Here is a 21,958-nt window from a genome sequence, read left to right on the forward strand (position 1 = left end):
AACATAGATGTGTTTATGCTTATGCACCAGCATTCTTTTACATTTAAAGCCAGCAGTAGTAGCATAAAACAAGTTTCCATATCTAGTTAGTAGAGCATAAGAAAAAGCATTAGTAACAACTCATGTGACATTTTTTGTGATTACAAAATGTGTCTATATACACCAGAGTGAGAATATGTGCATGTGTGCCAACCTAAGATCTCTGGGAAGGGACTGGTAATATTCTTTGTTAAACTGGATGTTAAGTACAGTAGGACAAATAATAAAATGAATACTCAATATTTTCTCCACCCACCCATATATTTAAAGCACCCTTAGGCCAGTGTCCAGTTACATCTCTCCACTTTTCCCTTCCTTAGAAATGACTATAGTGAAATTTGATTTACAAAAAACATGTCTGTTTCATCCAAACTGAAAATATTAAAAATTATAAAACCAGTTAGATATTTAACAGGAAGAACTCCTTAAAGAGATAAAGAAAATACATCCAAACAAAACATATGACAATTCATTAGAAGTACATAAGAACATAGACTTGTTGTACACATTAAAGTATACAGCTACCCCAATAGGGCTCCTTTCCCTCCTAATCCCCATTATTGGTAAGGTCCGAACCTGTCATTTTACTTCAAGCTTCTGTATGTGTTACATGTCCTTCCATCTATTTAGAATGTGGCAGGAACACAGGTATCCCAAAACAGTAGACAGCAGCAGAAAGATGTTGTGTGGTATCATCCAGGCAATGACCTCTGCTTTCTCAACCCTTTCTGGGATCTCTGATGCAAAGTGTGGCTCAAGATCCAGGACAATGCAATGTTTGGAAATATTCGTTCAAACAGACACACCAAGACTGTTAAAGTAAGTTCCTCCAAAACACAAAAGCAATGGTCAAGACTAGAATTAGGTTTCTTGCCTCTGACAGAGCTCTTCCTGTGTGTGTAGTCAGTATCACAAACAGCTATGCACCCCATTGTATACCACAGGCAAAAGGGATGTCCTTACAAAGATATGTTGCAGCAGTGCCTGCTCTTGGTGATGCCTTGATTCCACTAAGTTCTAGCAGCTGTGCAAAAGAACTTTCTGTGATAATGGAAATGTCTGATATTCTGTCCCATATGATTAGAATACTTGAAATATAGGCATAACTGAGGAACTGGATTTTTATTTATTTTTATTTTATTTTAATTAATTTAAATTTAGGAGCCACAGGATTCATAGTTACAGTCTTGGGTAATACAGTTCTAGAGTCTTAGTTAAAAACAAAATAAAACAAAACAAAACAAAAAAACAAACAGGAACTTAAAGCATGTGCGGTTGCAAATTGTCTTACTGCCAACCCCAAACCCTACTACAACACTGCAATTGTGGTTCTACCTCCTACCTTAGCTGCTTGGCCAAAACTTCCATTTGTCTTCATTCAGGCAACAACTCCTTTGCAAAGCCCTGGCTCCCCAGAGTTACTAACTCTTTATTACTACTAACCAGGTCATACCATATTGTCATTATGGGTTTACATAGCTGTATTCCCTGCTACTATGGGGGCTCTAAAAAGGCAGCAACTGTGTATATTAATCTCTAGATTCCCACAGCCTACTAGGGTGCCACATTCTAAAATTCTTTCCCTACATTTTCCTGGCCAATTTATTAAGCCAGTTTTCATCTAACCAATCACAGCTCTTTACCACTCTACCATTTGAAATCTCATAATCCCATCCACAGCAAACATCTTAGAAATGGAAAAATTCCAGGTCATTTTTATCTATATCACAGGGTGTGGTGTTGTACCTCTATCTATGATTGTTCATTAGAAAACACTGTAAAATAATGAAAATGATGCATTTAGAAAATCAAGTGGAAATAATGAGGAAGTAGTTTGACACAGAATCTGGAATTCAGGACAAGACACAAATTTGGGAGTTTTCTGATATAGATGTAACCAGACATTTGACATCTGTAACCAATCAACTCATAATTTATATCACATAGGGATTAAGTGTAGGCAGAAGAACAAAGGCACTCCAGTGCTAAAGAAGTCAGAGGTAAAAAAGAGGGGCAACCAATGACATAAGAGGAAAACCAGTAAAGTATATGAATAAGTGAATAAAGGCATTAAAGGAAGACAGAATCACTCAGTTATAATAAATACAACTGATAAAAAAAAATTTGGAAATATGTTATATTCTTTCCCACAATAGCAAACCCTCCAAAATGAAGAGAGTAAAACTGAAAAGGTACCAATTGGCCTTCAATTACCAGTTGACAGAGAAAAACTAGAAGTTACAATAACGTTATCTAATACAGATACTGCACTGATTTGCTTACAGTTATGCTATTCCAGAACACCACATCTTCCTTTCAATATCCACATCAAACTAGCTTTCAAGGAGCACTACAACCCTCTTGGGCAGCATTAATTTTAAATGAAAACCTCTTGTTGTTTTACCAGTTGAGATTCTGCCTGAAACAACCAGTGTCTCCCATACAGCTGCCACACTTTACTTAAGAAACGCAGGTTTGGCATCATTTCAAGGTCAAGATGGTTGACCTGCCTCCAAAAACGAACGGACAAAAACTGTCAACGCTCACCGAGGACTTAAGAAAAAGTTAGATCCGTGAACTGTGAGCTCCAGGAAGGGAAGGGCTCATTTCATTTCCCACAAGGCAAACGCTCACTATTTTTTATTTAATTTTGAAAGAGCTGCATCTTACAGAAAGGAGGAGGCGAGAACTTCCAAGGCACTACACCCTCCAGAAGGCTATTACCCTAACAGCGCTGAGTAGGGACCGGCGAGCCTGCGGGTCAGCTGGTTAGCAGGGTAGATAAAAACAACGCGGAACCGCACACAACCGCATTTCGGACCCTAATGTTAACAGAAAACCCCTTGTCCTTGGGCCCGGGCTCACCTGCCTCAGGGAGTCGGGAAGACGCGCGGTAGCTGGCCGCCTCAGAGGAGCGTCCCCGCAAGCTGCTCAGCTCGTCACCGGACACTACCTAGAGCGGAGGGTCCCCTGGCAACTAGGGAAGGACGACCCGGCAGGCCGCGGCGCACTCGCTGGGAGTCTTCGGTCTCTGAACTGCGAGAGCCACAAATCCCTCAGGTACTCGCCAGCGGCCCGTGCGTGCGCGCGCTCTCCCGCCTCGTCGCTTAGCAACTTGCGAAGCCTTCCAGCCTTAGCAACACGTCAATTCCGCCCGCCCCTACGCAGTGTGAATAGTTTTAAAGAGACTCTGTTTCCGGGTCGAGCCGATTTTACGCAGCGGAAGGTCTCTTTACCTCCCACTTTTACCCTTGGGGTAAGATAAGTCTCACTCACGCACGAGTGGGTGATGTAGCTAAAGGGTCTGTATCTCCTCCCTCGGCTTCCACGTGCCTCCCCTCCCACCAATTATTGGGCGCCAACAAGCAGGTCCTCCCCGCCCCAAGCACAAATCTTCAACTCATCGCTGCCCTCCAATCACAGCGGCCCGCCCTCGGGGACTACTTTGCAATCGACGAAGAGCGCAGGGAGAAAGGCGTGATCGAACCTCTGACCTCGGGAAGTGTAGTTCAACACTTGAAGGAAATGCGTTGAAGAATGCGCCATAATCCGGCTACGTAAACTACAGCTCCCGGAGGGCGCTGCGGTTGGGAGAAGAACAGTTTCTTTCTAAGAGCGTTCTCCCTCCCCAAGTCAATTCCGCAGTAGAGGTGACCCGATTCCCTGAGGCTCTTTTTACAGGTGCTGGAATTGTTCGCGCTCTTCTTAATCATGGTGAGTGTTAGCCCCTAGATCCTACTTACCCCCGACCTAAGCGCCCCTGTATGGGGTTTCCTGCATTTGAAGGATTTGTGGGGCGGGGGCGGCTGTGCAAAGCACTGCCTTTCGAGCCCTTTGGAAAAACCCGACTCATCTTTTGGGGACTGTCGTAGTGACCCCGTAATTGGGAAGGGGTTGGTTTCCACCTGGGGAGCTCTTAGGAGGGCTCTGGAGAAATTTGTCCTTGGAGAGGTTTGATCTCAGTCCTGCTGCATAGCGTGGGTGCAAAATAAGCTGCAGGTTTTCTCCAAAGCACGATACCAGGGTTTGATAAGGATGATAACGTTTGACTGGGAAGGCGGGGGTGTTGGGTCCTAACTTTTTTTTTTTTTTAATTGAGTCAGCGGTATTTTTAAGGGCTTTTGTCACAAACCCCTTGAAAGCAGAAGGCCCTTAGTTATAGTTATATATAAGTACCTTACCAGACTGCGATCGACATTTTCAAGAGCCGTGTTTCCGCCATATCTGATTTCATAAAATGTTATTTAAAACCTGTTCATTGATGTCCTTTTGTAATGACAGAATGTGTTGCAGTGATGGCATCACTAACCAAATAACTAGTGCAGATGTTCTTTGTTGATTTGTAGGTTATGAATTCTAGAGCCACTTCTCTTAATGTTACACAATGTAACCATCTTGTGAAGGTCAGGATACCTAGATCGTCACATCTTGTCTCTCCTGAAAGGGGGAGGGGGAGGCTGGTGAGGGAACTCTGACGTATGAATAAGCTGCATGGTGTTTGAAGGTGAAATTTGACACCAGACAAATTTCTCTAGTACTTTTATTTATAGTTGAAGTTATTCTTCCCCGTTATCTCAAAATACTGAGATAGGTGGGGATTATGGGGAAATGTTTGAATGAATTGGAAATTTCCAGAACCTGGAAAGACATATTTTTAAGGCAAGGGTATCACTGCCTCCTCCACCTTTATAAGGGGCCAGTGGGGACAGCTACTAATTCTCAGTCAATGTTAAGCCTCAGTTTCCTACCTATAATTTAAATGATTTCAGTGGTCTCTGACTTAAGAAACTTAGCAAGAATGCAGAGGTAACAGAGAACCTGAGACTTCATAATTTTGGAACTGGATGGGACCTTAAAGATCATTTTGATGAATTTCCCCCTACTTCATATATTAAAATTGACATTATTGAAACCCAGAGAGAACGATTTCCTCAAGGTCATACAGCAGTTTGCTCCCAAGAGCCTTACAGCTCTTTCCGTCATACCATATTGTACAATACAGACAATTACCAAGTCATTTTGAAATTTTATTTTCCGTAGCTGAGGTTCTGGAGGAACATACAAATTCATATTGCAAATACAAACCAAAGTATTTTATCAGCATTTATATTACCTGATAGCTTTATTCCCTGTAATTCATTATATTGGAATTCTAGAATTAGAAGGGAATTTGGAAATTATTTACTCTAATTTTAAAAGTTAGCCCAGTGACATTAAATGATTTTCGCAAGGTCACAGGGAGAATCCTGGGCCCCCATTCTTTTGTTATTTTGCAACACAGTAGATAAAGACAGGTCTCACCCTTGGAAGGTCACTTGGGCACCAGATAACACCGATGTCCCTAAGAAAGAACACTCCTGTCAGTTTACTGAAACTGACAGCCCTCTCAGGTGACTGAGAATCTCCTTGCCTCCTCAGGAGACCATGTGAACAATCACTGAGTTTAAAAAGAGTCACCTTTTGTAAGCTGTTCAAAGCAGGTTTGTTTTTTTTTTTTTTTTTAAGAGGAAATAGGGAAGGACACCAGGGATTAACTGTATGAAGGAATCTGAATGATAGTTTCTTTTTTATATTACAGAAATATATGTAAATTATAAAGTAAAAAAAGGAATACGTGGGGTTTTTCTGTAGAATAACAGAAAGAACACTTATATTCAAGCTTTACAACTGAGACTTGAGCACATGCGCAAGGCAGTCTGAATCTGCAGGAAGGTCATTAGAGCCCTGCCAAGAGCAGAGACATTCCTCCTTTGGATCTTGGCAGACTGCCCAGATATCTAAGCAAAGAATAGTAACCTGTCTTCACACTGTAACATTATAGAAAGTCAGCAGGAATCTCCCACCCTCCTGTTATTCTACTGCAATGTTGCAAAGAGCAAAAAAGAACCAAATAGGCTCATCCTTTCCCATTTCATAATCAAACATTCAGGCATATACTGGGCTTCATCCTACTTTTAGTAAGATAGAATTACCTGTGAAAATAACTTGTTCATAGATCTAGAAGAAGGAAACTGCTGAGATGGAATTAGCAGCTCTTCATTAGCTGGCCACAAGCACTTCACTGAAGACTGTGATACTGGGAGCACATTTTTTTTTAGCAGCTAAACCTAAGATTGACTACATTATTGTGTTCTAACCATCTACCTGTAATCTTTACAGATCGTTATACTCTTCCCCCTTATTTCTTATCTTGGCTTGCTTTACGTTCAAGTAGCATGTGTTTATAGTTTTCTTAACCCTTTTATTCAGCAAATACTTGTTGAACACTGTAATGGAGCACAAATTTGAGGCAAAGGCAGACTGCCCTCATAGCAAGGCAGTGGTGGTTCACAGTCTAGTAGAGAGTAACAGACATATAAGTAGAACACCACAGGGTAGAAGAATCCTTAGAGGAAAATTCTGTGGTGACAGAGATCTATAATTCTAGTATTGGCGACATACTGTTCTTAATGCTTTTTATGTTAACTCTCAATCTGTACAACTACCTTATTTGTTAGGTGGCTGCTATCATTGTCTCCACTTTACTGTGAGGAAACTGAATGCAGCGGTTAAGTAACTTGTGAAAAGCACACAGCTGATGGGTTGTAAAGCCAGGATTTGAACCCAGAACATCCAGCTCTAGAGGCTATCTCTCTACTATACTCTACCACCTCTCTAGACCTCTGTTTTAGAAAATTGGGCTATCCTCTTGTTTCCTGCATATAGTTCACTAATGGATTATCTGGCTTGAAATAGTACCAGGTACATAATAAAGATCCAGTAGTGTATCGTTTAATGAATGAAGTAAGATAACAGTTTATCAATTGATTAATAAAACTATATCATTAGAACTAGGACGTAATTTTCCTAACTATAGCTGGAATTATTGTGATCACTAAGTTTCCAACCCTCTCAATGCAAGTATATATGAATAAATTATCTTAAACAGTTTTTTAGAGCATGTTAGGTTTGCTTCCAAACAACTCTTTTACATTTCCAAGTTTGGGGTAGTGATTTTACAAGATCCAGCCATTCCTTCATCAAGTATTTGAGCTCCAGCTATGTGGCAGACATTGTTGTAGGCAGTTGGAATACAGTAGTAAATGAAACAGACAAAGCCCCTGTCCTTAAGGAGCTTGCATTCTAAAAAGAAATTCTTTAGAATTTAGAAATTAGAATTTAAAAATACAGAATTTAGAAATTCTTCCTCTGTTCCCTTTTTCTCACCTACTCCAAGGGAAGAGGGGAAAATGACAGGATTAAAAACATGTAAAGGCCATATGATGAAAAATAACCATATATGATAACTTTAACATTCCTTATAAACCTGACATCTGTTTGGAAACATAAGACTGTCTTGGGGGGGAAAAAAAAAGAAGGTTTATTTGGGGAATTACCGTATTTTGTCTTGTTAGGGGTATGAAGGCCTAGGGGAAAAGTTGGAAAAGAAAATGGGGAAGAGACTCAGAAGGTCGGGGAGTAAACTCTCCGTAGTTTTCTCCTTTTTTGCACTCACATCCTGGTCACTCATCTGTAAGGAAGAAATACATACATAGTCTGCTACATACAGATTCATTTCTCTACGGCAGTTGGCACTTCTTTCCTTAGAGTTTTTTCCTTTGATTTCTCTGGGTGTCAAATTGTTAAATACTTCTGACCTTCAGAGGTTAGGATTGGGAGGTCATAGCACATAGTCTCCTTCCATCCCAAAGACATGACTCACCTGGAAAAGGAAATTGTAAATATAAAGAAATCAAAGACTTCTGCCCCATTCATTTCAGTGGACCACTTCTCTCGTGCAGGTAACAATAGAGGTGACTCCGTGAAAAGTCCATTTACACAGTATTGTCAAGGAAAGGAACAGTCCACCTTGTTCAGATTTGTACATCTAATGTATCCATTAAGTTTCCAAACATTTTTGTTCAGCTCTTTTTAATATAAATATTTCTGTCTTTTTAATTATCTGAGCTTTTTTTTTAGTGACTCAGGATCATCACTTTGAATATTAGTTATTATTTGTGTCCATATGTCTGTATTTTGTTCAGGGTCTGTTGAGGTCTATAAAGCAACTTCTGTTACAACTATTATGCTCTTTGTACTTCCTCTCTTTTAAAATTACTTTTCCTTTGGAATCAGGTTGTCAAAAGTCACTATATTGTCATAATAGTTATTTAATGGTAAAATTTATAATCAGTATTCTCTAGCTTATCTTTCTCCTTAAATAAAAAATAAAGACTTATTTTTCCTCCTTCAGGTAGTCAAGTCAAATCATTATTAGTAGTTTTATTAAAACTTCTGACTCATTGTAAGTGGAAAATTTTAACCACTGTCACTTGTCTTCCTGGTGTGAGGGATTCTATTCTAGCAGATGGGGAGTGGGGGGATTTGCATAAGAGGATTTATGAGGTTCTAGTTGCTGCCAGAGTTTGTATCACCATATAAGGCACATCAACTCTTTTGGGCCTATTTCAGTGGCAAAATAGCTTTGACGAGATTGATAAGATTTTGTAAGTAACTCCAGGATAACATGAGAGTTAAGTAACACTGCATAAATATCTAGCCAAAGGACACATGTTCCAGAAGTTGCTCAGCTGATTTGTGCATGCTGTATTTACTGGCACAAGCCCGGAATAAGTTTATCTTCCACTAAGCCAAATGTGAAGAGACTTTAAAATTTTACATAAACTTCTGAAGTATGGGGTTGTCTTATTATAGAGAAAATCCTGAATGTCTTTAGGGCAAAATAGCATTTTAAAATAAGATGTTAATTAATGTGTCTCTTTCATTACAGTCTGAACCAATCAGAGTCCTTGTGACTGGAGCAGCTGGTCAAATTGCATATTCCCTGCTGTACAGTATTGGAAATGGATCTGTCTTTGGTAAAGACCAGGTAGGGGAACTATCTATGAACTGCAAATCAAAATAAGAATAATATCAATAAACCCTGTATTTAGTTTCAAAGAAATATTTTAATGACAAAAGGGATGGGTTATCCCAATAATTATACAGGGCACACTGCTATAAATGTAAGCTGGTATCTTATTTGTATGTACCCCTCCAGCCATTGAAAATGCTTTGCTTATTAACTATTCTGCATACTTTATTTAGTTGACTTGGTTCAGCCAGCAGATAGTGGTCTCTGGAAGATTTTCCCTGGTAACAGTAACTACTAGGGTAGGGAGAGTCATGTGGGAGAGAAAGTCGCTGAATTAGCACTAACTTATTGATAAATGGTCTTTAGACCCAAAATAGTCAGAAGGCAGATCTGCTTTCCAGTTTAAAGAGACACCCCCTGTTCTTTTTTTTTTTTTTTAAGTATAATGACACCCCCTTTTCTTACTCTCTTATTCCACTAAAATCCTTTCTTAAGTGTGCATTTATTCCTTCTCTTCACCCATAGATATTAAGTTCATCCCTCATGTCAGATAATATTTAGCTTTCCGTGAACTAAAATTTACAAGAGGACTTTTTTGTGACTAAATGATATAACCTACACTGACAGATGTTGTCCTTACTATTTACTTGGCAGCCAATAATTCTTGTGCTGTTGGATATCACTCCCATGATGGGTGTCCTAGATGGTGTCCTAATGGAACTGCAAGACTGTGCCCTTCCCCTCCTGAAAGGTGAGTTGGGGGGGTGGAGGATAAAAGGATTTTATAGTATTTTATGTCCTTCAAAAAACAGATTTAGATTTTTAACTAGCCTCTCAATTAGAAACTATTTCAGAAAAGTGTTTTTTGTTGTTTTTTGAGCTACAATTATTTGGTAAGATGTATACCAAGAATAAGTAAGGGTAAAAGCAAGAAGTAACCAATGTCAGTTAAGAGACAATGCTTTTTTCCAGCATTCTTATAATTTACCTTACTAATTAAGGATAATGTTGCACAAGGGTTATACACTTGAGATTGTCTGCATTGTGTTTTGAAATGTATTTAAAAAGCAGTAGCAATGCCTAAATTATGCAGCTCTAAATGATGTCTTCCAGACTTACATGTTACCCTGAGGCTAGAAATTGTTTGGTCCCTCACATATAGTCCTAACCCACAGCCGGTCATCAGATTGAGATACAGCATAAATTGTCTTAGTCATATGCTGCATAGTTTGAAAAAGCCCATGAGGGTTCTGCTAAGAGCCTTTAGGAATCATTGAAATATTACACAAATGTAAGATAGAAGTCTTAAATTTGATTAATGGCTTCATTCAAATGTTAGGTCAACTTGTAAACTAATTTGAATATTTTTCTTTAGGTATCCCTTCATTATTATCATTTTTTTTTTTAGTAAGGATTAATTAATAATGCTCTCCCAAGTTTGCACAAGCAAAATATATACACATCCAATGCTCAGAGGGGTGCCTGGGTGACACAGTGGGTCAAGTGTCCACCTCTTCTTGGTTTCAGCTTGGGTCATGGTCCTGAGTTCTGCATCGGACCACCCTCAACAGGAGTCTCTCAATCTTTCCTTCTCCCTCTATCCTCCCCCCACATATTGCATGTTTGTGGATCTCACTTTCTCTCTTTCTCTCTAAGATAATAGGTGAATAAATCTTAAAAAAAAAAAAATGCTCAATTCATATGTCCATTCAATAAACATTTACAAAGGGGTACTCTCTTGTCTGAATCATTTGGGTGCATAGTTATATAAGAGAGTGCTTTGCCCTGCCAAGCTATTCTGCTGGCTCCCTTTCCTCATGCTCTCTTTCTTTTTTTAAACTGAAGTATAGTAGACATACAACTCACCCTCTATTTCCGAATCAGCTTTATTGCATTGTCACATTTTTATTCCTTTCTCTGCTGAGTTCTTTTGCTCTCTAATGGGTCCGGGTTACAGTCAGCTTGTCTTTAGTCAGCTGTGAATATGACAGGGAGTGTAGAGTCTGCAAATAAGTATGCATGGCTGGGAAGAAGATTCCCCTCACCAACTGGTGTTTCTTTGTATACCTGCTGGGGGCTCTACAGCAGCCTTACTGTATGTAACACAGTTTGACTCTCCTAAAAACTTACCAATGACAATGCTGAATCCTGGTTGGCTTAGTCCATTTGGGCTACTATAACAAAAATACCATAGACTGAGTTGCTTATAAGCCACAAAAATTTAATTCTCATAGTTTTGGAGGTTAGGAAATCAAGACTAAGGCATATTCACATTCTGGTGAGAGGCCATTTCCTGGTTCCATCTTCTTCTTGTGTCCTCAAGACAGAAGGGGTGAAGAATCTCTCTGAGACCTCTTGTAGAAGGCCATTAATCCCATTCATGAGGGGATCTACCTTTATAACCTAATCATCTTCCACAGGCCCTGCCTTATAATACCATCACATTGGGGATTAGGTTTCAACCTGAATTTTGTGAGGGACAGAAACATTCAGTCTATAGTACTGATCATGGCGTTTTTAATACGGTCAGTAAAGGGGAGTGATGATTTATGTTCTTTAATCAAAGAGTAAGTAGTATATATTTACTGGGCTAGCACAGGGAATAGTGGTTGACCTCTTGACCAGCCTGGGCTGGAATTACAGGTTCACTGCTTTATGATGGCAGATTAACCTCCTTAAACCTCTTTGTCTTCATAAAATACTAAGAATAAATTTGATACAACAAAATTTGTAGTGTTATTCCTGGCATGAAGCTCCTCAATAAACATTATTTTGAATCTGTGATTGATATCTTAGATCTTAAAGTAATCACAACTTAAAGGTTAGGTAAATTAATTTCTCCTATCATGTTATCGGTAGTTGGTTTGAATAACAAATGTTGCACAGAGTTGAAAGTTTATATTGTGTTTTGCATCATACCTGATCATAGAACAAAAGCTATAGAGTTTTCAAACTTGAAATGATTACTGAAATAGGAAAAGCAAAATTAATTTACATTTTATTATGTTTGTTGATTATATAACTTTTCCTTTCTTAGGCCCCTAAAACTTTTATCATTGTGATATGTAAAGTAAACATTTGCTACAAAGTGAAAGAATTACTGGCTAGGTTCAGTGTGAAAAAGAAAACCTCAGACTTTGGTGTTTCAGTAGCTCTGCATATTTATTGCCCTGTTCACAGATGTCATTGCAACAGATAAAGAAGATGTTGCCTTCAAAGACCTGGATGTGGCCATTCTTGTGGGCTCCATGCCAAGAAGGGATGGCATGGAGAGGAAAGATTTACTTAAAGCAAATGTGAAAATCTTCAAATGCCAGGGTGCAGCCTTGGAGAAGTATGCCAAGAAGTCAGTTAAGGTGACCAATACAGTATTTTATGGGGTTTCTATTATCAGCATTTGAAATTTCTTCTTTTAGCATTTAAGTAAAAAGAAAATTACTTGCTTTCTCCCCCATTACTTTTCTGCAGCGGTCAGTAAATACAGATAGAGTTTTACTTGATAAGCTCTCCTTTTCTGAGGTTTTTTTTTTATAATGTAGAAATCTTTATTTAGAGGTTCTCAAAAATATTTTGTCCATTCTGTGATACGGAAATTTACTGTTAATTTACAGACCTATAGAGAAGGCACAGAACCTTCTGGTGCCTTTTTGATGCATGGGAATATTTGTTCAGATGTTTGGATTTGTGTGTATGATGATAGGGAGAGATGGCTGTAAGCTGTGTTCTCAGCATTGAGATGGTGACTTCTGAAATGCTCAGATTTTTCTTAATCCAGAGAAATTTGATATACTTGTCTTTTGAGGAGTTGGTTGGTATTACTTCCTCTTCTCTTTGTGTGGAAGCTACTTTAGTTTCTGAATTTGCCTTACTTAATATTGCAATAAGGCCTCCTTTTACCAAATAAGTAAGCAAAAAGGCTTGTTGGTTAGAGGTTTTACTGATTTTGTTAGACTTATTCTTCCCAGTCCTGACTTTAAACAAAGGTAAAAGAAAATGTTTAAGATTTTAAAGTTGCCAGTTACAATGTTCTGTTACAATATTTTATACATACCTGAATTTTTGCTTCCTGTAGAATTCATCTTAAATAGCGTACTTTTATTTTCTGTAATCATTAACAGAAAATAGTAGAAATGAGTAGAAATTCATGGGTCTCTTAATAAAAAATAACAGCATTGTTTGGACTGATCCAGGCTGCTTAGAGCTGTGCTGCTTGCACTATAATCACCCCTCAGCTAAGTGTCCTTTTTGGAAAAATATTTACTGACACTGGGGGCATTAGAGTATCAGATCTTTAGCTTGTTCTCCAATGGGCCAGAAAGACTAAGGGTACTGTGTGTGTGTAGAGGAAGAGAAATGGAAAAAATTAGGAAATCTGGGTAAAGAGGATGTGGGAGATAGTCTTTGTAATAAGCTCACAGCTTTTCAGTAAGTTTGACATTATTTCCCAGTAAGTTTATAGTTTTATTAAAGAATCTAAAACTTAAAAGGTTAAGTACATGTGGACATCTTCCTATACTGTATTATAATATAGTATATCCTGTACTTCCCCAGTTAAAAAAAAAAGTAGCCTGAAGTGCTTTCTGCTAATGATTGATTGAAAAGGTATAGAGTGGATAGGACTTGGTAATCTGTATTCTAGCAAACCCCAGTTAATTCTTAGGATTAGGCAAGATTAAAAATTTCCTTTAATTAATAAAAAGAAATTACTGTCCTAAAGTTAAACTGCTCAAATCGAATTTCTTTCTTGGACTGGTTTTATAAGAAGGAAAATTTTATGAATGAATTGTTCTCTCAGAGCCTTTGATTGCGTGTTTGTGTGTCGTGTGTGGTAAAGAGATAAATGCTCTGTCTCTGTTCTGGCACAAAACAAAATGGATAGACATGTACCTTTGGTCTTGCATGCTGCAACCTGGAAAGCAACTTGTGTACATGTTGGTAGCTTTATTAAAGAAAGACATGTTTCAGTAATCACACCAGACACCAGCAGTGGAGTGGAAATACTATGGAAACTATAGTGGTAACTATACTTAGCTCATACGAACTTGATACAAAGGCTACATGTTACACATTTATCAGTCATATTCTAAGATAGTTTAGTTCATCAATTTATGATGTGTAACTTCACTGTGCCTCCCATATATTCTAGGTTATTGTGGTGGGGAACCCAGCCAATACCAACTGCCTGACTGCTGCCAAGTCGGCACCATCCATTCCCAAGGAGAACTTCAGTTGCTTGACTCGTCTGGATCACAACCGAGCTAAAGCTCAGGTAGAAAAACACCTTTTAAAATCTTGAATTTTCAACTTTAAAACCTTTTTCTCACACTTTTGAAGTAGCTAACGCTTACTTTTTTGTTTTTGTTTAGTAGGAAGCTATTCTTTATTTTTAAGATTTTTATTTATTTATTTGACAGAGATCACAAGCAGGCAGAGAGAGAGGGGGAAGCAGGCTCCCCACTGAGCAGAGATTCCCAATTCAGGGCTTGATACCAGGACCCTGGGATCATGACCCAAGCCAAAGGCAGAGGCTTAACCCACTGAGCCATCCAAGCACCCCCAAGTAGAAAGCTATTCTTTGGAAGTCTTTGCATCTAGACTCTTAAGGAGGCTGAACTTTTACTTAATTTTCTCAACTATAGTTCATTTGCTAACTATGCCAAAATACTGTTCCTAATGTCCTCTTGCTACGGGGGGTTAAAAAAAAAAACAGTCATTAGGGGCGCCTGCGTGGTTCAGTCATTTAAATCTCTAAATCTTGATATTAGTTCAGGTCTTGATCTCATCAGGGTCATGAGTTTAGACCCTCCCTGGAGCTCCATGCTGTGCATAGAGCCTACCTTTAAAAAAAAAAAAAAAAATCGGTTATTAGTATAATTAATAGGACAATACATAGTTTATTTTTTCCAGATATATAGAACATTATAAAAAAGATTTGAGCTTTTTGTGTTTTGTGTGGTTCTGCTTCCTTTTTCCCTATAGCTAACCCAGCAGATTCAGATTTTTTAATGTTTAATTTTGTATTTAATTTTATTTTTATATCTTTTTAATGTTCTACATGTTTCCATAAAATGTTCTACTTTGAACTATTTAGAAACTAAATTTTAATTGTTCTCAAGTTTCCTTACCCCTTGGAGTTTTAGATAAAAGTGCCAAGGGGTCAGTGACCAGTAGCTCTTCGAAAAATGAAGCGTCACTTCTGATCATTTGTGCTGGTTTCCTAGGCTTTCTTGGGTCTAGATGATCCCAGTGCCCTTGAAAGCCATAACAGAGTTCTAGTTTCTTGGACATAACTTCTTTCCTTTTTCCCTAGCAGCTTTCTGGCCATACCTCCTCATCCACAGGTCATCACTATTAGATAGGTCTATGAATTCAGTCCTTTTTCTTCTAAAGAAGACAGTTCAGTTTGAAGAAAACATTTTATCAAAAGATGGTGTGAGGTCTAAGTTGAAAAACCACTGCTTTAAACTGAGAATTGATCATCTTCCAGCTTTGGAGTTACCAGTAACAGAGAAAAGAATTGACATTTTGTTAAGCCTCTACCCTAAGCTGAATGCTCTGTGTGTAACTTATCATTTCATTTTTCTAATACCTATATGAGATACGTCATTATCTCTGTTTTATACACAGAAACCAGAAGCCCGGAAAGGTCTGGGATCATAGTCCTATAGCTAGTAAATGATGAAGCCAGCTAGATTTGCCTGACTCCAAAACCCTTAGGTGTGTTCTTACGTAAAGAGATTATGTGGCCTAAGTTCACTTACAGGCTCTGTGACCTTGAGGAAGTGTATTCAAGGTATAAAATGGGATAATACTTCTACCTCAAAGGGAGGTTATGTGGATTAAATGAGATAAGATCTATGTTAAGTTCTTTTATGGTACCTGTCACATAATAAAACTCAATAAAGATTGGCTATATTTAGTAGTAATGCTTTTTATTAGCAGTATTATTTTTTTTTAAAACTATTTATTTGACAGAGATCACAAGTAGGCAGAGGGGCAGGCAGAGAGAAAGGTGAAGGGAAGCAGGCTCCCCACTGAGCAGAGAGCCCGATGCGGGGCTTGATCCCAGGACCCCAAGATCATGACCTGAGCCGAAGGCAGTGGCTTTAACCCACTGAGCCACCCAGGCGCCCCAGCAGTGTTAATTAAGAGGCCTATAACCAAGACTTGCGAAGAACCACACCTCCTATATCTCCTTGAAAACTCCATTAATTTAGAAGGTCGTTAGATAATCTGTTAGGTTGTAGATCTTTCCTGTGGGGCTTTAGGCTGCGAACTGGGTCTTTTTCCTTACTTTTTAGCTAAAGTCGAGGGGGGGTAGAAAGAATGGGAGTTCATTTGAATAAGTGGAGGCAGGAGATTGTGTACTACAGAACACTCATGAAGGAAAAGATGGTTTTAAGTGGTACATTTGTAGGTTCTAGATGGCCAGATGGTAACTTACTTGCAACAAGGGAAAAGAGGTAAAATGACTCCACTGAAAAACTTGGTTTTTGCTGTTTGAACTGAGGCATTGGTGAAGGCAGGCACTGGAAAATTCTGCTTCCAGAGGTACTACTAAGTGACACTTTGTCCCAGTGCCCAAAACAGTTCTCCCTGTAAGGGCAAAAGTCTGAGTGAGGAAAGAGAGAAGTAGTAGTCTTGTTAGACTTTAACTTGGCATATGTTCCAGTATGTCAGTCTGGCATAGTGAGAACTTTTGGCAAGTTTTTGAAAAAGCAGTTTCTTCTTCCTGTAGGAGTTGTTCATCTAGTGAGAAAAACAACAAGCTCAAAGACTTAATTTCTTACATGAATGTTCCTAGCCTTACATAATTTATTTTGGAAATCAGAAGACCTAGCTCCCTAGTGACTGTTAATCACCTGCAGAATCCCCCTGTGTATTTGTAAACCAGAGCTGCATATGTATGCCAACAGGGTATTTTGGCAATAAAACTAATAGCTGGTATGGGGGTGCGGAGGAGCTGGAGGAATTACTGGGCTGGAGAATTAGTCCAAAACTGTTTAACAGAACTACATGTTAGACGTGAAAGGTCGAAGGGAGCAAGGAAGTGGAATCCTGGATACATGTTAATTTAGACTAGCTCTAATATGAATGAAATTCAGAGACTGCATCTGCAAAGTATTGACTTTGCTATCCACTCAGAAGTAAATTAGCTGAGTGGATAAATAAAATAAAATAAAATAAATAAAAAGAGGAAGTAGGCAGCAGGACAAAGAAAGTAAGGAGTTTCCTGTAGCTTCATCATACTTTGGAGCAGTTAGGGCTGACATTCAGCAAAATTACAGCTTCTAAGTTCTTGGTAATAGACATCTTGGGTTCCTTGCCTTGGGTAAATTTTCCGTTTTCTCTGTGATACTAGCTAAATAGAAGTAAGGGCAATTCTTCCCAAGTCCTTGAAGGTCATGGCACACACAGAAAATGGTACTTCACAGCACACCACTGTGCCTGCACCACTAAGCAGATGGGTTGCTGGATTCTCTAGAAACCAACTGTCCAGCTAATTTGTGAGACTAAATGGTAAATAGCCGTAATACTTACAGAACTCTAGATGAAGCAGGGTTTAGCTGAGAAGTGATTTTAAATATCAAAAACAGATTTTAAGAGAATTAAAATCATTTCACTATTCTAGGATTTAAGAAGTCTCAACATTAGGGTCATAGTGAAAGTATACACAATTGGATTCTTACTTGACTGAGTAAATTGGTATAAAGATGACTCAAGTCACTGCAAACATTTCAGGTATTGGCCTTTTTCATCAGTATCCTTTTTGTTTGGTTGGTTGCTGTTTTGTTTTTACTTTTTATTTTGGTGTAATTATAAACTCAGAAGAAGTTAAATAGTACAGAGAATCCCATGTCCCCATAAACTCACTTCCCCCATCGGTAACATGTTCCATGTCTGTAGAGCTTTTTTAAAACTAGGAAATTGACTAAACTACACACAACACTGTTAATAGATTCACTCAGATTTCTACAGTTTTTACATTCATTTCTTTGTCTTTAATCACATACGTAGATTACTATAATCACCACAGTGAAGATACAGAACTGTTTGATGACCCATAAGAGAACCTCCTAATGCTGCCTCATTATAGTTATGCACTCCCTCTCCATTCCTGAGCTCTAACAACCATTTATCTGTTCTTCATCTTAATTAATTTGGTCATTTTGAGAATGTCACAAAAATAGAATCATGTTATAAAAAATAAAAAATTAAAAAAAAAATTAGAATCATGTAGTGAGTAAGAGACTAAGAGACCTTTTGAGACTGACTTTTTTCATGCAAAAACAGTGAACTCTGGTGCAGCTATTTTTTTCTCCCATTTTTACCGTAATATAAAAGAAGGAAAAATCACCCACAACGATACACTGACACATCAGCTCATAAAATCATAAAAAATTTTTTCTAAAACATACCCTTCTGGTTCATCACAGTTCTGCTATCTAAGAACAAATTATGCATACAACTAACCGTAACTTCTTTTTGCACATTCCCTTTTTAGATGAATAACAAAATAAGTGAACTGATTTTGATCATTTATATCTTTTTTTTTAATACTTTATTTATATATTTGACAGAGAGAGAGATCACAATTAGGCAGAGAGCAGGCAGAGAGAGGGGGAAAGCAGGCTCCCCACCGAGCAGGAAGCCCGATGCAGGGCTCGATCCCAGGACCCCGAGACCATGATCTGAGCTGAAGGCAGAGGTTCAACCCACTGAGCCACCCAGACACCCTATTTATATCTTTCAAAACATAATTTTCGAACTTTATCTGTGGATAGTGTACTACACTATATAATTGATAGTCATGTGACTACAAGGCATGCAGGATCTTTTTTTTTTTTTTTTTTAAGATTTTGTTTATTTATTTGACAGAGATCACAAGTAGGCAGAGGCAGGCAGAGAAGGTGGGGGCAGGGAGCAGGCTCCCCGCTGAGCAGAGAGCCCAGTGTGGGACTCAGTCCCTGGACCCTGAGATCATGACCCGAGACAAAGGCGGAGGCTTAACCCACTGAGCCACCCAAGCGCTCTGGCATGCAGGATCTTAAAGTGATTTTTATTTGTTTGCTTTTTACATTTTTAAAATTTGTTCTTAAGTAATCTCTACACCTAACATGGGGCTCGAACTCAGGACTCCGAGGTCAAGTGTCACATGCTCCCCCAACTAAGCCAGCCACGTGTCTTCTTAAATGCTTTTTAAACCTATAGCTAGAAACTGTCATATTTGGTATCATTTTAGTATTTTATTTAAACTCTTTCCTTTGGTTTCCTAATCTGTAAATTGAAGACAACTATACTTTTAGTAATCTGAGCCTCTTTCAACTCTAAAATTTCATATTTAAGATCACTTGATTTAGGTATGTGGTAAAGAAAATTTCACCTAAATATGGAGAAATTCCCATACTCGAACCTGATTGCTCAGAAGTGCTGAGGAGACATCTCCAAGTAAATACAACAAAACAAAGGTCCCATCTATATATTCTTAAGCTCTTGCTTGGTGTTTTATGTTGGCGTTTTGTGTTTAATAAACCCCCTGTACTGATAAGTTCATCATAAACTGTAGGATGCTCTCTGCTCTTAAATATTCTAGCCTGTAATGTTTCAGGTTCACATTTTGTTTATACTGCTAAGCTTTGACGAAATTACCAAGCAATATTTCTTTCTTTTTTTTTTTAATACAGATAGATAAAACTTGTGGGTTCTCTTGAAGTTTCAGAGGCCTTTAAAGATGTTTGTCAGACAGGCACAGTTTGAAATAAAAAGCATTTGTCTTAGTAATGCATTTGTTTTCTATTTCACTAGATTGCTCTTAAACTTGGTGTGACTTCTGATGATGTAAAGAATGTCATTATCTGGGGAAACCATTCCTCAACTCAGTACCCAGATGTCAGCCACGCTAAGGTGAAACTGCAAGGAAAGGAAGTTGGTGTTTATGACGCTCTGAAAGATGACAGCTGGCTCAAGGGAGAATTCATCACCGTAAGAAAAATCTCTTAACAGCCAAGCATAAAGAACTCTGGAGAGAGACACCCCATTGCTGACCCCAAGTGTCTCTCCATTTGGCGGCATGTTTCTCAAGCCTTTCACGGTTTTTCTGATGACTACATGCAGAGCCAGTCATGATCCTATCTGATTTGATCTGCTGTGTGGCGGTCAAGATTGATTGCTAAAGTGGGGAAAAAACTAGAGTTCCTTCTAGTCCTCCAGTTAATCTTTATAAAGAGATCCATTTCTCTGTGTGGAGAGTAGTAAACTTCCTATGTGAATTTGTAGTTTTCTTTTTTCAAAAAGACACACTTGTAACTGAAATAGGTTGGTAAGGCCCATGCTGGGTAATTGTATGATTTTGGGAGGGGAATACATTAAACTGTAGCTGCGGTCTCTCACTCCAGGGTTAGTTTGGTAGTGATGAAAATTGTCCTTTCATGATCAAGTAATGCTGTCTCTGCCTGTCCCCAACCAGACTGTGCAGCAGCGTGGTGCTGCTGTCATCAAAGCTCGAAAGCTCTCCAGTGCGATGTCTGCTGCAAAAGCCATCTGTGACCACGTCAGAGACATCTGGTTTGGAACCCCAGAGGTGAGGACTCTGTGATTTGCACACGCCACTCTTTGATTTTTGTCCTCTGATGCTGTGATGTGAAAAGAACATAACCTTGCAGTTAGGCAGGTTAGGTTTATATCCCAGATCAGCCTATGAGCTGAATAATCTTGGGAAAGTTAATTAACCTTTGGTTATCTTTTATGTGGCATTCACCTTAGGGTTGTTAAGGATTAGATGAGAGAACTGGAAAACACCTAGTACACCTGATGGACGTGGGTTTTTTTTGTTTTGTTTTGTTTTTCCTTAAAACTTATATTGGGCCAGAGCTTCCTCATTTATAAAATGAGGATTATGTTTCTCTGGCTTACTTTACAGGGATTAGGAGAGTGGAGTGAGATAATACCCATAAATTTATATTTATATTTACATTTATATCAGTCTTTATAAATAGATACCCTGTCAGGGATGTGCCTGGTGATGCTTCCCTATACAGTATTGAAGTTACACACATGGTAAGAAAGCATCACCAGGTTTAGTTTTTTTAATTCATGTGTCATTTGGTTGCATAAACTAATCCCTAAGCACCCCAAGAATGTAAAACATTGATTCTTATTTTCAGGGAGAATTTGTGTCCATGGGCATTATCTCTGATGGCAATTCCTATGGTGTTCCTGATGATTTGCTGTATTCCTTCCCTGTTACAATCAAGGTAAAGTATTTTGGGGTTATTTCCCTCTGTCCCATTCTGAGAAAGTAGTTGCGTGTTTTTATTAATACTGGTATAATTTAGGAAGTTGTTCCTTTACTAAATTAGACATTTTTCTCAACTTCAAAATTCTGCAAAGCACAACTTCGGGTTACTAAAAGATTCAATCTGGAAAGCAAGATTCAACTTTTGATATTACACACTTTGTTATCATGACTCTAATACTGTATATCTATCAATAGTACCTTACTTTTTAAGTGTTGAACTTTTATCAGAATTATCTGTTAAGATCTGGATTTTGATTTCTTTATATCAGTCTTTATAAATAGATACTCCTGTAGCTTTAAGTTCAGTCTGAGTTGTTGCTTGCTGGAAGATCAGTTCTAATTTAATTGTAAATCTTTTATATGCAATTATTTCCAAACAGAATAAGACCTGGAAGATTGTTGAAGGTCTCACTATTAATGATTTCTCACGTGAGAAGATGGACCTGACTGCAAAGGAACTGGCAGAAGAAAAAGAAACTGCTTTTGAATTTCTTTCTTCTGCCTGACTAGACAATCATTTTGATGTTACTAAAGGCTCTAAAGCTGAAGAATCTAAATGTCGTCTTTGATTCTAGTACCAAATAACAATAATGTTAAACTTAAATTACTTGTGAAAAACACCACATTTGAAAGATTGTGTGCTTCTTGGTATAAATTTGTGACAGTTTATCATCATGCTGTTAGTGCCGCATCCTAAATAAAATATATATTCAAATGAAGATGACTCAGACTCTTACTTCCAGCTAACATTTCATCGCTCTTCAAAA

General features: G+C 38.3%; 2 protein-coding genes across 6 annotated transcripts in view; one reads left to right on the plus strand and one right to left on the minus strand.

Annotated features, from left to right (window-relative positions):
• Positions 1-3,462, minus strand: part of WDPCP (WD repeat containing planar cell polarity effector) — a 518,631-nt gene extending 515,169 nt beyond the window's left edge. For all 5 annotated transcript variants that reach the window (XR_004287790.1, XM_032352246.1, XM_032352244.1 and 2 more), the window contains exon 1: positions 2,905-3,462. The gene's annotated coding sequence lies outside the window, so the exon portion shown is untranslated. The remainder of the gene's footprint in view (positions 1-2,904) is intronic.
• A 109-nt stretch (positions 3,463-3,571) lies between these two features.
• On the plus strand, positions 3,572-21,910 carry MDH1 (malate dehydrogenase 1). The gene is made up of 9 exons (XM_032352248.1): positions 3,572-3,753; positions 8,810-8,908; positions 9,548-9,644; positions 12,074-12,249; positions 14,040-14,162; positions 19,700-19,876; positions 20,361-20,474; positions 21,058-21,147; positions 21,572-21,910. Exons 1-9 carry the CDS (start codon positions 3,751-3,753, stop codon positions 21,695-21,697), a joined length of 1,005 nt encoding a protein of 334 aa, XP_032208139.1. The 5' UTR covers positions 3,572-3,750; the 3' UTR covers positions 21,698-21,910.
• The last annotated feature ends 48 nt before the right edge of the window (positions 21,911-21,958 follow it).

This window comes from Mustela erminea, chromosome 7 (genome assembly GCF_009829155.1).
Source record: "Mustela erminea isolate mMusErm1 chromosome 7, mMusErm1.Pri, whole genome shotgun sequence".
In the NCBI taxonomy this organism is placed as follows: domain Eukaryota; kingdom Metazoa; phylum Chordata; class Mammalia; order Carnivora; family Mustelidae; genus Mustela; species Mustela erminea.